General features: G+C 49.3%; 1 protein-coding gene across 5 annotated transcripts in view; it reads left to right on the top strand.

Moving 5' to 3' along the window:
- The window catches only part of AP1B1 (adaptor related protein complex 1 subunit beta 1), a 54723-nt gene that overhangs the window by 14513 nt on the left and 25506 nt on the right, over window positions 1-14704 (top strand). For 4 of the 5 annotated variants that reach the window (XM_029921505.1, XM_029921504.1, XM_029921503.1 and 1 more), the window contains exons 2-7: window positions 4075-4137; window positions 7002-7107; window positions 9916-10051; window positions 10841-11086; window positions 12872-13062; window positions 13865-14086. In XM_029921505.1, coding sequence (XP_029777365.1) covers window positions 4101-4137; window positions 7002-7107; window positions 9916-10051; window positions 10841-11086; window positions 12872-13062; window positions 13865-14086 — 938 coding nt within the window. In that variant the 5' untranslated portion in view covers window positions 4075-4100. Of the gene's footprint in view, window positions 1-2490; window positions 2547-4074; window positions 4138-7001; window positions 7108-9915; window positions 10052-10840; window positions 11087-12871; window positions 13063-13864; window positions 14087-14704 lie in introns of those variants that run through there. The other variant, XM_029921502.1, reaches the window with a different exon arrangement.

Here is a 14704-nt window from a genome sequence, read left to right as displayed (position 1 = left end):
CAAAAACAGAACCAGTCTTTCCAGGTGTGTCCCTCTTTAATTTTGACTTTCCCTCTCCTTGAGGCATTCCTTAGCCTGAAAATGCTGAAAGTGAGGGGTATCCCAGCCCAGAATGCTGTCTCCTTAGCAAAAGTGACTCAGCACACTGGCCAGAGCAGTTTCCAAACCAAAAATTCCCTCCAATTATTGCTTTTTAAAGTACGTCCTGCCACTTCCAAAGATGGAATCTAAACCCTACGCTTTTTCTTGCCTGAATTGGCTGCCTGTTGTCAGTTGTGGCTCATGTGCACAATCAGATCCATCAAGCAAGGTCTCAGCCCCTTTGGCCTCCATTAGTAGGGACACAGAGTATGGCGATAGTGGAGCCGTGCCAGAGAAAGCACGGCTTTCCTGAGGCATCTACAAATCTGGTCCATTAGACCAAACTGCAGGGTTTTTTCCATTCCTTCAGAAAGAATGAAAAATCTCTTGCATTGACATCTAAGAAGCAACTGCAGAGAAGGACACAGGAGATAACCACCCTTAGCAGACCAACAAGGTGCAACTGATCTTCCACAGTGAAACGAGGTTTCTAAAAATCTGTGCTCTGGGTGGCTTTGCAAAACCATTTTCACTTCTCCCTACCTCCCCTTCCTCCTTCACTTTATTTTCCTTTATGTGAAACAACTTCAGAGGGATATGGTTTCTGCATCATCAGTCCCCTTGAGCCCTCTGCAGAGGGATATGCAAAATAGACACTGCAGAGAAAAGAAGCAGCCAGCACCCGGGCTGGGTAGCAGTTTAAGTTGTGAGTAGTTGCTTAGCACCTGTAAAAGGAAGAGTGTCATCAAAGCTCAGCATTATATGGGTGACAGCAGCTGTAGGAGTTTAATTAGCTGACCCTGCGGCTCTGTGGCTCTTTTTAATCCCCCTAAAGAGAAGCTTCTTACCCTTTCTTCCACCTGAGCAGTTGCATACGACACAGATCTGTCCCCAGGAGGTTGTGTTCTGGGAATTTGGGGGCCCCCAGATGTTTTGTGCCTGCAGATGAGGGGAAAGCCCCCGACAACCTCCTCTGTTGGAGAAGGAAGAACTTCTGGGCAGCGCAGTCATTAGACTAGTTTTTGCTTTTTGTTCACTTTGATTTCCTTCTAGATTTAACAATGGAGGAGTTCATATGTTACTATGATTCTTTTGGTCTGTAATTTTTAGCCTCTTTTGCTTTCATTGATTTCTCTTCTTAGACTAAACTTGGTGAATGGGGTACTTTTGTTTTAGATACCACTGCCGGTTGTGCTCACGCTTGTGACTCCCTTTGTTGTGTGGCAGACTTCCCATGATTTTGTTTACCTGCTCATTCTCAACACTCCAGAAAGAACCTATCGGCTGGTGAGATTTCCCTGAGAAAATGGCTTTATGTGGGTTCAAAAGAAAATTATGTTCAGTGTAAGCAAACTCCTGTAGGAAATAAATGCTAAATAGTTACATAACCCAGCAGTCAGAGAGCAAGCGGAGGCTCCTGGGATGTTCCTTGGCCCCTTTTCATTTCTTTTAACAACTGTCAACTCAGACTCAACACTGGCCGTGTGCAGGACCCTGGGCCAGGCATGAGGAGGGAGGATGGACGGACCTACGGACCAGGCTGACATGGTGGATCCGCCCAGAGCCCTGAGTCCTGTTGCCACGACCTACAAGTGAGAGTCCCCACTGCGGACTGCCGTCATCAGACACAGCGGTCTCCTCTGCTTTTTCCTGCACCTCCTACAGAAAAGTGCCATCATCCCTTTTTATCCCAAAAGGAAAGGAGAGTTGTCATTTTTCTCTTTGAACTGTTTTGTTAGCAAAGCCTTTATTCCTTTATTCTAACGGGATCCACAAAGGATGTAAGGTGTCCCAAGACGGCACATACTTGTTTCCCATTGATCAGTGCAACAAAATCTATCGGTGTCTCAGTTGGGGAGCAGTCTCATTGCCTTCCTGCCAAGAATACATGCTTAGTCCGGAGAATCCATCTGGGCTGAAGAGGAGCTATGTCAGCTTTGTTTCCAGAGACTTTTGAAATGATCCTTGACCTCTCACATTCATCCCACCAGGAACCTCTATCTTGCCCCCACATAGTAATGCATTGAAAGAAGATGTAAATGTGTGTTTTCTTTTTAAGTTTATTTATTTTTATTTTTGTGAGAGAAAGAGCATGAGCAGAGGACAGGCAGAGAGAGAGAGAGAGAGAGAGAATCCCAAGCAGGCTCCGTACTGTTAGTTCAGAGCCCGACACAGGACTCTATCCCACAAACCATGAGGTCATTACCTGAGCCGAAACCAAGTGTCAGACATTTAACCGACTGAGCCAGCCAAGTGCCCTTATGTTTTTATTCTTAATTAATTCATTAAGTGTCTTTTTGATTTCAGGCTCTTATTTAAATTCTAGTTAGTTAACATATAGTGTGATATCGGTTTCAGGAGTAGAATTTAGTGATTCATCACTTACATCTAACGCCCAGTGCGCATCACAAGTGTCCTCGGTGGGTTCTCTGAGCATGTTCCATGGAGGCAACAAAAGGGACAATGTGAGTGAGTTTTTTCCATTCAAATTCCTATTTTGGGGGTTGTGTGGTTTTCTGTACCATGTGAGATTATAGGTGGGACTGGACAGTTGTACTTGAAAGCCTTATGGTGTTTGGACTGAGTCCTTAGCCACTGTCCGGGCTCCATCCTCCCTTCCAGAGATAGGGGAAACAGAATTCCTTCATTGATAAAATACAGCTGCTGAGCTAAGGCAGCCCTGAGATGGGCTCCTGGTTTAGCCATTTATAAGCCATGTTTGGGCAAGTTACTTAACAACCATGAGCCTCTGTTTTCCCATCTGTAAAATAGGGTTAAAACCAATTATCTTATTGGTAGGATTAAATGAGATATCGTGTGTACCCCTGGCTGTAATAGGGGCTCTGTAAATGAAAGCTTCTTAAATGTTAGAACAACCTCAAGAGTCTCCTCTGTCATGTACCAGGGTACTTGGCCCCTGAGTAGCATCTTTAATCTTCCGTCTGTTCATTAAGGTGAGCTATTGAAGGTACGTAGTAGATGCTCAGTAAATGTTGAATGAACAAGGATGCCTTGGCACTTTCTTTGTCCTATTGCCTTAGAACAGCACTTCACACTGTGACGAAAGATGTCCTGAGAGATGCTTTGAGGAAACTGGCCAGTTAGATTTGAGGAATGCTGGAATCTACAGTATGTAGAGAGATTTCTAGCCCTCTAGAGACAAGTAGCACATACCACTGGTAGAGAAGCTCAGAAAAGTTGGGGAGAGAAGAAATCTTCCCATCTTTTCAAATTTGGCATCTTCCAAGCTCGTTTGACTATATGGGGTCACAATAGTACCTCCATGAGGCTGTGATAAGGCTTTAATGGGTTAATTTGTGTGAAGCACTTAGAAGAGTGCTGGGTGGGGTGAGCACCAGAAAGGGTGGCAGTAACTAAGTGCTTTTTAATCTGTGGACTCTTCAGAGTACTTAGTCATTCCCTTATTGATGGGTATTTGAGTTAATCTTCAGCAGTGTATTGTTACAGACAGTGCTGCAGTAAAACCTTATATCCGTGTGCAGGTATTTCTGTGGGAGAGTCCTAGAAGTAGACCTGCTGGGGGGCACCTGGGTGGCTCAGTCAGTTGAGCATATGATTTGGCTCTGGTCATGATCTCACACTTCATGAATTTGTGCCCATGTCGGTCTCCTGCTGACCGCTCAGAGCCTGGAGCCTGCTTTGGATTCCGTGTCTCCCTCTCCCTCTCTCTCTCTATTCCTCCCCTGCTCACACTCTCTCTCACTCTGTCTCTCAAAAAATAAAAAACATTAAAAAAAAAAAGTAGAACCACTGGGTCAAAGGATATGCACATTCAAAAATTTGATAGTTCCCTCAGAATGACCTTCCAAAATCTGATCAGCCATTATCTAATAGCTCCTTTTCCCAGCAGAGAGATAAGAAGCTATCTTCCCATACCACACGTGTGCTGGATCCTTCCCTCCTTCTCCTGTGCTCCATAACTGAAAATGGAATGGACACAATGGAAAGTCACCCCTCTCTTTTGTCTTGCAGAGTCTGGCCACAGATAAGGGACCAAAATGACTGACTCAAAATATTTCACCACGACCAAGAAAGGTACTGTTTGTTCCATTGTGGGGTCTTGTCCTACCCTGTGGCCCACCCTTCTGTCTTCTCCCTGCTGGGGTGGGGCTTGCGGTAGGGGTAGAGGCCTGGAAGCGATGGGTGGGGATTACCCAGAGCATATTTACCCTTGTGGATCCAGAAAATTGAAGTGTTGATGGTGTAAGAAATTGACCACTTCTTTTAGATCTAAGGAAGGGAAGAGCATTAGCTGCAAAGTGTAGGGGAAAAAAGCCCTCTTTTGTTCCCCATGGTCTGACATTGTTAAATATGATGTTTTTTCCTGGAGGAAAGAAAGCACACAGTCCTATCAGTAACCCCACAGTGGTGTGTGTGTGTGTGTGTGTGTGTGTGTGTGTGTGTGTGTGTGTTTCTGGTCTTTATCCATGGGCACATGTTTTACGTGAAGTCAGAATTTATATCCTGTTTTTCATTTGACATTATCTTAAACATTTCCCCACAGTTCTAACGACTCAGTGTGAGTCTGCTGAGTTGCTGCACTGAAATGTGCTAAGCTAGTCTTACGTTATAGGGTCCCGTGGTGCTTGCTGCCTTCTGGAAAACAGGAGTTTGCAATGGCTGACGAATGTGCTTTAACCCTGTAAGCTTCTTTCTGACTGGCCCTTCCTTCCTCCTTCCTTCCTTCCTTCCAAGTGAGACTGACACAGGCCTGATGAAAAGAGTGTCGTCGCGGCAGCTGAGCTGGACCTGTGGTCTGCCTGCCCCTGATCAAGCACTTCAGTTATTGGTCAGCCAGTTTTTACTAAGCCCCTTCCCTGTGCAGTGGAAGAGACCAGTTGGAGTCTCTGACCTGGCTTTGCTTGCAGTAAAGCAGAGAAGACAGTCTAATAAAAATAGTATAGAAATCACACTAAACAGTGGTAGGTGCTATGATAAGGGCAGTGCCCGGGGCTGCGGGAAGACCTTGGGCGGAACCCTCGCTCGGCCCAAGGTAAAGAGTAGACACAGGTTCCCAAAGAGTATGATGGAAGGTTGGAGAGGGGTGCGGTGCTGAAGCGGGTGAACCTATTGCTAAGTGTATTGGGCAGCAGTGGTGGGGTTTTTGTGGGTTTTCTTTTGAGGAGAATGTCTGTAGAGAGATGCCTGGATCCCAATCAGACATCAGTGATGATTTTAAGCAAGAGGATGAAGACTGGGGAGAGGCAGTTACTAAAGCTCCCCTGAGAGATGATAGCACCTGGGCCGGTGGGGGTGGGGGTGGGGGTAGCACTGGGAGTAGAGAGAATTGGGTGCCTTGTATGTGACGGAGGCAGTAGGCTTGGTGACCGATTGGATCTGGGGCCCATTAGAGGAAAGAGGGATTTCAGAAATAGGCAGATCCCAAGTTCATCTCACCAGCCTTCTTAGAACTGAGGTGACTCGGGCCTACATCCATCAATTGACGGCCAGTTGTATTGAATCTGACCAAACACTTTAAGCAAAGCAGCGGCAGCCCTGCAGCCGGACCCAGGGCCAAAGTCCACGTGGTCTGTTGGCTCCTGCAGCAGGAAGACGTGCCCCCCTGAGTGTCTTGGAGGAGAAGGGCACATGTTCCTTTAGTCCTACAGAGTCAAGTGTAAGCTGCAAGATCTGCAGATTCCTCCTGGTTCTATTGAGCAATATCCTCAGTGTGGCCTTGCCCGGGGCTGTGCTGTGGGACTGTTCTTCATTAACTTTGTTTGCTGTCTGTCATCTTAAGTTCTTTCCTGAACACTCCATCGTTCATTCATGATAAAAACCTGCAAGTTTTCCTCTTCTCACTGTAAATCCATCTAGATCTCTGCTTTATTCCCACCCAGCACTCCCCTTCTACAAAAGAAGGATCTAAGCCAAAGGTCACATGGCAAATTAATAACAAGAGCAGCCTCCTTTAATGCAGGCAGTGGAGTGGTGGCACTGAGATGAGCATTTTATATCTGAGTGTTCAATGAGGGAATTCACTGCTCCAGTCAAAGTAGAGAGTACAGACAAGGAAAGCAAAGCGATGGCTCTGGTTGGCCCGAGCAGGTGGGCTTTGGAGTGGGCAGACCTGGTTTTGAATCTTGGCCCTACCTGCTTCTAGCTGCGTTTTCTTGGGCAAGTTACTGAACCTCTCACAGTCTCCAGGTGCTCATCTGCAAAGTGGGAAATGCAGACTTATTATGAGGATGAAATGAGAAGTGGGGAAAAGTCAGTGTGGCACCTGGCTTCAGGAGAGGCTCAGGAAATCCTGGCGGCTGCTGTTGTGAGGGCGGGAGGCCTTTCTGATCCAAAGTCTGCCCTTGTAACCCGTCACCGGGGTTATCTGGACCCTGAACAGCCCTATTTCCTCATTGGTTTTTTCCAGATCATCAAGTTCTTAAGAACGGTGTATTATGTGCTCCGGCCCTTGCGAGGCAGCTGAATTCCTATTTTCAGAGCTGAGCAACCACATGTGGCTCAGGAAGTGAAACCCTGAGTGCGCTGTTTTAACTCGAGGTTCAGGAAAACAGGAAAAGCCAAGTGTGGGAATCGAGCAAATCCTACCCTCTCCCTTCCAATTTCTAGTCCCTAGATTCTGTCACGTGCTGCCTTGGGGACTTTGGATGAGGGTGGCTGAGGAGCACTTTACTCTGAATGTGTTTAATTGTCTAGCTGAGCAGGACTTGCCCTCACACTTTGTCTCAGAACCTTTGGTAGCTTCCACAGCTGCCTCTGTCCAGCCCAGCACGACCTTCAAGCTTCCTCTTGATGATTCCTCTCCTAAGAGTTGTCCTTCTCTGCTGCCCGTCACTGAGGCCAAGGACCTAAAACAATCTCATTGTTTTGGGATTTGAGGACTAGAAATGGCCCCCCCGGCTGAGTGGCCTTGGATCACTCATGTGTTCCTCCTTTTTTAGGGGAGATCTTCGAGCTGAAGGCAGAGCTCAACAGTGACAAGAAGGAGAAGAAGAAGGAGGCGGTAAAAAAAGTGATTGCGTCCATGACCGTGGGCAAAGATGTCAGGTGTGCAGGCTCAGGCCGGGTGGCAGTTGGAGGGGTGCTTCATAGCGTGGGGCTAGTTCAGATCTCTCCTTGAGGGGATCTCTGGGACCCATATCTCCCCATGTTACCTCTCCCTTCCTGAACCTCCTTTCCAAACAGAAGGCCTTTCCAAACAAAGGGGTCCCGTGCTCAGCTGCTGCCGGGGTCAGGCGGCAGCGGGGTAAGTGACATAGTCAAGGTCAAAAAGGCACAAGGCGGTGAAGTGGCTCTGGCGTGAACCCTGTCAGAGACTCCAAGAGGATTGCTGCCAGCTGGCCCAAATGGCACCCAGCGTGGGCAGGTCTACTGGTTTTCTAAAAGAACAGGAAATCTGGATTTTTCATTTTAAATCTCACTGTTTTCCATCGCCAGGTGATGTTAAACACAATGGATAAGCACTGTCCCAGTAACACACACCTGCACGTGGGATTTGTCGAATTTGTCGGCAGTTTGCTGCCTCTTCTTTGCATGTGATGCTAGAGCAGATCATATGTAAAATTGCTGCCTCTGCTTTGCTCCTGCGTTGCCCTTGTGTAGAATGTACCTTTCCTCATTTCCATTTACTGGCTCGTTTTTCTAACTCTTAAAAACCTCCTCAAAGTCTCCCTGTTGCCTTCCCTCGTCACCCCAGCCCACTGCCCTGAATGTGCAGTGCTTACTCTGTGTTCTGTCACTAATTCTGGTCCTTTCCTTACATGTACTTGTGTTTCCCTGCCCACCATGTCATAAAGTCCCCAAGAAGAGGAACTAGATTTTGGAGCAACTTAATGCAGAGTACTTGAGAGTATGCAGAACACCTTCAGATACGTTTTCCTGGCCGTTCCTTACAATTCCCATATTGTAGGTAATGGTGTGTTCACGGACACAGAAACCATGTAAAGGAGTGTGGTGACTGCCCGGTAGGCACGTGGTTAATGACAGACCTAGGACTCATGCCCAGCCCTTCTGAAATCCAAATCCAGGGCGATCCCACCCATAGCCTCTCCTCTGTGCCTCGAGGCCTGGAGCAGCTCATCCAGGTCCCACATCAGGGTCACACTGCTCCAGACTTCTCCATGGATTGCCCTATCCCGTGGTCACCTCAGCAAGGGACCCCCTGACAGGGCCACAGAAGAAACAGTTCTGCAGAGAGACCTGCTGTAGACAGAGTGGCAAAGGGATCAGGCGTCTGCTGGAAAACTGGGCCTCCTTCCAAGTCAGATCCTTTCAGGACAAAGCCGCTCTCCTTTAACTAGAACACCGCTGTCACCTCCTCACAGAGGAAGCATCTTATTCTTCCGTCTCAAGTGAACTTGTGCTCATGTGACATGCCCATCAGCTGTCCCTCCTCTCCACCCCCCTCTTGCTTTCTGATTCTTTGGCTTTTGAGGTGATGCCTCAATTTCAGCACCAACTGGCCATTTCCTGTGGGGGGCTCAAGAAGACTTGAGAGGGGATGTGATGATTCCAGAGACAGAATATAGGCCTCTAACTAAGCATATTTCACATCTCTGGGGCGCCTTGGGTGGCTCAGTTGAAGTGTCTGACTCTTGACTTCGGCTCAGGTTATGATCTCACAGTTCTGTTCATGAGTTGGGGCCCTGCATCTGCTGCCAGCACAGAGCCTGGCTGGGATTCTGTCTCCCTCTTTCTCTCTGCCTCTCTCCTGCTTGCTCTCTATCTCTCTCAAAATAAATAAACTTAAAAAAAAAACACTTTTTAGGGGTGCCTGGGTGGCTTAGTTGGTTGAGCATCCGACTTTGGCTCAGGTCATGATCTCACAGTTCACGAGTTCAAGCCCCACATCAGGTTCTTTGCTGACATCTCGGAGCCTGGAGCTTGCTTCAGATTCTGTGTCTCCCTCTCTCTCTGTGCCTGCCTCTCTCTCTCTCCCTCTCTCTCTCAAATAACTAAGCATTAAAAATTTTCTTTAACTTTTTAAAAAAGTATATTTCACATCTGAAAGGGCCTGTGGCTCTGGGCCTGTGGGGTACCATGTTAGAAGAGGTTCCCCCCAGATTAATAGTAGTCACGAGCATGGGCTTTAGAGCCAGACCTGGCTCCTCAGGCAAGCTGACTCTTAGGAACCTCATATTGTCTTCTGTAAAATGAGGATAATAGCCTGGCTTCTCAGGACTGTTAAATGAGACCATGTATATAAAGCCCTTAGCGCCAAGCCTGGTGTGGAGCGCCTGCTCTACACATGCTGGCCTAGTTTCTAGTAGGCACCTGAGCTGGCCATTGTGGTCAAAGCAACATGGCCCATCCCTGCTTCCTTACCACCTCCTGGAACCAACAGCCTGATACAAGGGGCCATGTTAAGTATCAGGGAGGGAAAGCAGTTATTTTCAAATATTGGGCCCATCTCAGATGTCAAGGACAGAAACCTAAAGTATGTTGTCTTTTCGTTTTCATAAGGGCTCTGTATAATGGGGTTTTCTTTCACCTTTCCTGCAGGTGAGGAAACTGAGACTTGGTGGAGGCTTCATACAGCTAGCGTTAGACAGAGCTGGGGTTGAGCCAGGTCTGATGGGCTACAGAGCTTGAATGTGAATGAACCCTGTGACAAGAACAGAGGACTTTGCTTTTCAAATCAACTGTTGGGTTCTGTTTTTACCAGTAAGTTTTCATGGTAACAGAGCAGAGCTGATGTCCTCCCTTTTACTAGGAAGTCCTGTTATCTTTTTACTTCCCTCCTATCCGCTGTCTCTGTGCCCTGCACCACCCACCCCCCTGCCATTCCCCATTTGCTCTTTGAAATATCTTCCTTTCTTCAGCCTTACCCACATTCACACCATTTTGACTTTCCAGTGCCCTCTTCCCGGACGTGGTGAACTGCATGCAGACAGACAACCTGGAGCTGAAGAAGCTGGTGTACCTGTATTTGATGAACTATGCCAAGAGTCAGCCCGACATGGCCATCATGGCTGTCAACACCTTTGTGAAGGTGAGTGCGAGCTTGGTGGGAGGAGGAGCAGAAGGGCCCGGGTGCTCAGTGCTCCATCTCCCTTCCTTCTCTTGGGGTACAACACTGTGGCCCTGAGCAAAAACACTCAGGCTCCTTTCTAGTCCCTCCGATTCCTAGCCTGAAGGCTGCCTAGTCCTCCAGCAGAGGGCTCCCAGTCTCTCAGAAGATCAGTTGCTGCAGACCCTGCTAACTCACTCCCGCTAAATCATTACACATGAGGTGGCCTAAGGCCTGTTGATCCCCATGTCCCCCTGGGATGCACCATTGCCCTACATCCTTTGCCAGGGCAGGGTTCAGCAAGCATCTGAGAGCTTCTGTGTTCCCCTTCTAGACTTTGCCCTTTTCTGTGTTTTCCATCCTCCAGATAAAGGAGCAAACAAGAACTTGAAGTGTCAGTGCTGTGTACCTTTAGAACCTCGTAGCTCCTCTCACCCTGTCAGTGCTCAGATTCGGGCACATGAGGGGTTCTGTGGGTTATGGTGCCACACGGATGTGGGTTTGAATCACGGCTCTGCTCTGTGACTGGACTAGCTCCCAGTCTTCCTGGGAGCCTCAGCTGTTCCACCTGTAAAATGGAAACAGTGTTATATGTCTGCTGTGAGAACCAGAGGCAATCTTGCACAAAGCACCAACATCATATCTAGCAAATGCTGGCTACATGCACTTACTGCTGGCACTGTTGGCCACAGTTGGTGGGAGACCCCACAGTAGCACCCCACGTTGCTCAGTCTACCCCTGCTCCCCCGGCCAATGGCTGATTCTCCTCAGGACTGTGAGGATCCCAATCCCTTAATCCGGGCCCTGGCCGTGCGGACCATGGGCTGCATCCGCGTTGACAAGATCACAGAGTACCTGTGTGAGCCACTCCGGAAGTGCCTGAAGGATGAGGACCCATACGTGCGCAAAACAGCGGCCGTGTGCGTAGCCAAGCTCCACGACATCAACGCCCAGCTGGTAGAGGACCAGGGCTTCCTGGACACCCTTAAGGACCTCATCTCTGACTCTAACCCCATGGTAAGCCGTTGCCATCCACCATGCCAGTTCCTTTACCTGCTGGGTTGCTTGGGACCTCCTTGGCTTGACCCTCCACCAGGCACTCTGGTTCCCGGAAGTCAGAGCCTCGCTGGAAAGGCTAATTGTTCTCCTCCCTGCAGTGGTTTGGGAACCATCTTTGGAGTGAGCTAGACCTGAGTTGCCTTCTCTACACTCTTTCTAACCTGAGCTCTGCGACCTTGAGCAGGCTGCCTAACCTTCCAGAGCCCTCTTTTTTTCATCAGTAAGTAAGATGGATCTAATTCTCCATGGCTGGCAAGAGTGCTGTGAGGTGTAACCTGTGAAGGTAATGTGCCTGGCACAGCTTGGCACACAGCGGGCATGCAACCAAGACTAGTGCCCTCCTTCCCTCTCCAGTTGCTGTCACTGACTTATGACACCATTGGTGAGCTCTGAATGTGAGGTACTTTCCCTTTCACCACATCTTTGCAGGGTTGCAGAGAGTCCCTCTTGAAGTAGCACAGCCTGGAGGACAGGGCACCAGGGTGTGGCCGGGAGGGTGCTCCTCCCCTCACACACAGGATGGCAGCAGTTTGGAGGGCAGTTTGGCAGGCCCTGTTTAAAGTGAAATGCACAGAGGCACAGAAGTGCTTGGCTGGCTCAGTGGGAGGAGTGTGCGGCTTTTTTTTTTTTAAGTTTTTTTTTTTAAACGTTTATTTTTCAGAGAGAGACAGAACCTGAGTGGGGGAGGGGCAGAGAGAAAGGGAGACAGATTTTGTCAGCAGTGCTGACAGCTCAGAGCCTGATGCGGGTTTTGAACTCACAGACTGCGAGATCATAACCTCAGCCAAATTGGACGCCTAACCAAGTGAGCCACCCAGGCAGGTGCCTCTAATGTTTATTTGAGAGAGAAAGAGAGAGATGGAGAGACAAAGTGTGAGCAGGGAAGGGGCAGAGAGAGGGAAACACAGAATCTGAAGGAGACTCCTGGCTCTGACCTGTGAGCACAGAGCCTGACGCAGAGCTCGATTTCACGGGCCACAAGATCACGACCTGAGACAAAGACACTTAACCGACTAAGCTATCTAGGCACCCTAGGGAGCGTGCGATTCTTGATCTCAGGGTTGTGAGTTCAAGTCCCATGTTGGGTGTAGGGATTACTTAAAGCTTTAAAAAAAAGTGAAATGCAACCGTCATCAGCCCAGCCATCCCACAGTGTCCTACAGAAACACCGATCACACACAGGTGCTGAGTGGCCATTACAGGTTGGCCAGTAGAACACCGTTGTAACAGGGAAAAGTTCAAAACCCTTCAGGATGCATATAAAAACACTGCTCTGGTGGAAATGGGTTGAGAGCCCGGTGCTTCACCTGGTAACCCCCCTGGACGCTAGCCCCCATCTGTTATCAGCAGCCCTGAGGGGCTCTGGAGAATCTTCTAGCTCTGAGAAGGACCCTTGAGAGCCCCTGAAGTGAGCTGCTGTAGCTGGTGGACAGGGGCCGTGTGTTAGGTTGCTAGGAATGTTTTCTGTTGCCAGGCATTTGGAGCCGGATCTTTCCTTTGTTTCTTTTGTTTTGCTTCTTTTTTTTTTTTTTTCCCACTGGTGATGGGCACTTATGTTTGTTCTGGTTTACAGGGGAGTCAGTAGGGTGAGTGCTCGGAGGGGGTCTCGAGGCTGCAGATCCTGCCCATTGGGTCCTGTTCCTTTCAGGATATTCAACCTCTGACTGGCCAGCATGATTAGCCCCAATGCCCTGTGGCCCGAGCGGCGCCCCCAGCCTCTGCCCCTTTCACCCTCTCAACCAGGTGGTGGCAAACGCAGTGGCTGCCCTGTCAGAGATTGCCGAGTCTCACCCCAGCAGCAACCTGCTTGACCTGAACCCGCAGTCTATTAATAAGCTCCTGACAGCCCTGAATGAGTGCACCGAGTGGGGCCAGATCTTCATCCTGGACTGCCTGGCCAACTATACGCCTAAAGATGACCGAGAGGCCCAGAGGTGAGCAGGCTGCCCCTTGCTTGCCAGCCCAACGGGACCTGGTCCTTGTAGGGCTCCAACCATGAACTGGGCCTCAGAGCTCTCCTGGGCCCTCTGCCAGGGCTCTGCCCCGCAGACCATCCTCAGACACATCTCAAGGGAGGCCAGAGCCAGGCAGTCAGCTCCCTGCTCAGGATGATACAGACAGAACAGAAGCCAGCGCCTGATCTGGTTGCTGACAGAGACCCCAGTCACCTTGGGCTGAGTAAAGGAGGTGGATAGTACCAGAGTCATCATTTGTTGGATTCTTTCTGGGAGGCTGGGGCTCTGCTGGGCGCTTCTGATGCATTAGATGATCCTTAACGCACCTCTCTGGAAGCTGCCCCATCATTGTCCACATTTTACAGGTAAGGAAACACCGGCTTAGAAGGTGGAAGAAGTCATGCAGGTCACCTGCCTGGGTGTCCCCTGACCTTTGGTCTTAACCCACATGATACCTTGACCCTTTTGAATGCCCCTGCAGCAAAGGAAGGGAGGGACTTGATGGTTACCCACTATTTATTAACTACCACGCACTGTGCTTGGTGCTTTATGTGATTTATCTTATTAGCCCTTAGCAACCCTGTGAAGTTGGTACCCTCACCTCCGTTTTCTAGATGAGGAAACTGAGACTCTGCGTGGCTTTAACCTGTTGGGGCCAATTAGCAAGCACCAGAAGCAGGATCTTGATCCTCCTACAGAAAACATACTCCCTCAATAACTAAAAACAGGGTGTTTCCCTTGTCTGTCTCTCCTGGTTGTTCCCCCTTGGAATGGACCCCAGTATCTGTGAGCGGGTCACCCCCAGGCTCTCCCACGCCAACTCTGCTGTGGTGCTGTCTGCTGTGAAGGTGCTAATGAAGTTCATGGAGATGTTGTCCAAGGACCTGGACTACTATGGCACGCTGCTCAAGAAGCTGGCCCCACCCCTGGTCACGCTGCTGTCGGCCGAGCCTGAGCTGCAGTACGTGGCCCTGCGCAATATCAACCTCATCGTGCAGAAAAGGTACCCAGGCTGTTGCACACGTGCCGTGTGCTCTCGGGGCCGGGGGGCATCTCCTGCTGGGAACAAGACACTAAAGGGACACTGTCCTATCACCGTGCAGGAAGTCTCAATAGCTTAACCCAGAGTCCTTAGCCTCAGGCAGCTTTGTTCCCCAAGAGACATTTAGAATTGTCTGGGACATTTTTGGTTGTCACGCTTTGGGAGGTGCTACTGGCACCTAGTGGTTGGAGGCCAAGGATGCTGCTCAGCGTTGTATAGCACACAGGACACCTCCACCGCTTGGAGAACTCTCATTCCCAGAATGCCAGTAGTGCTGAGCATGAGAAACTGTGGCATCACCTAATCAGGTAGCAGGTCAGGTAAAGAGCAGTGTGGTGCTTCTTAACCACGGACCAGGGATAGCCCCATAGTCCACAGAACCCTCCTGAAACGGTGTAAGATTCTTTGTGTGTGTGTGTTTTCCCAGAGTCTGTAGCTTTAGCCAAATTCTCTGAAGTCTTTGGAGGACTCTAAAGTGGTGAGGTGCTGCGTACTTTGCATCGGCCTTGGGGCTGAGGAGGGGGATGCAAAAGTCACTCAAAAGACCATTTCTGTTCCCCCCATGGGAACAGTCACAGC

Source organism: Suricata suricatta, chromosome 14 (assembly GCF_006229205.1).
Source record: "Suricata suricatta isolate VVHF042 chromosome 14, meerkat_22Aug2017_6uvM2_HiC, whole genome shotgun sequence".
Lineage (NCBI taxonomy): Eukaryota > Metazoa > Chordata > Mammalia > Carnivora > Herpestidae > Suricata > Suricata suricatta.
Note: the sequence above shows the minus strand (reverse complement) of the source record. Positions and strands in the feature narration are given on the sequence as shown.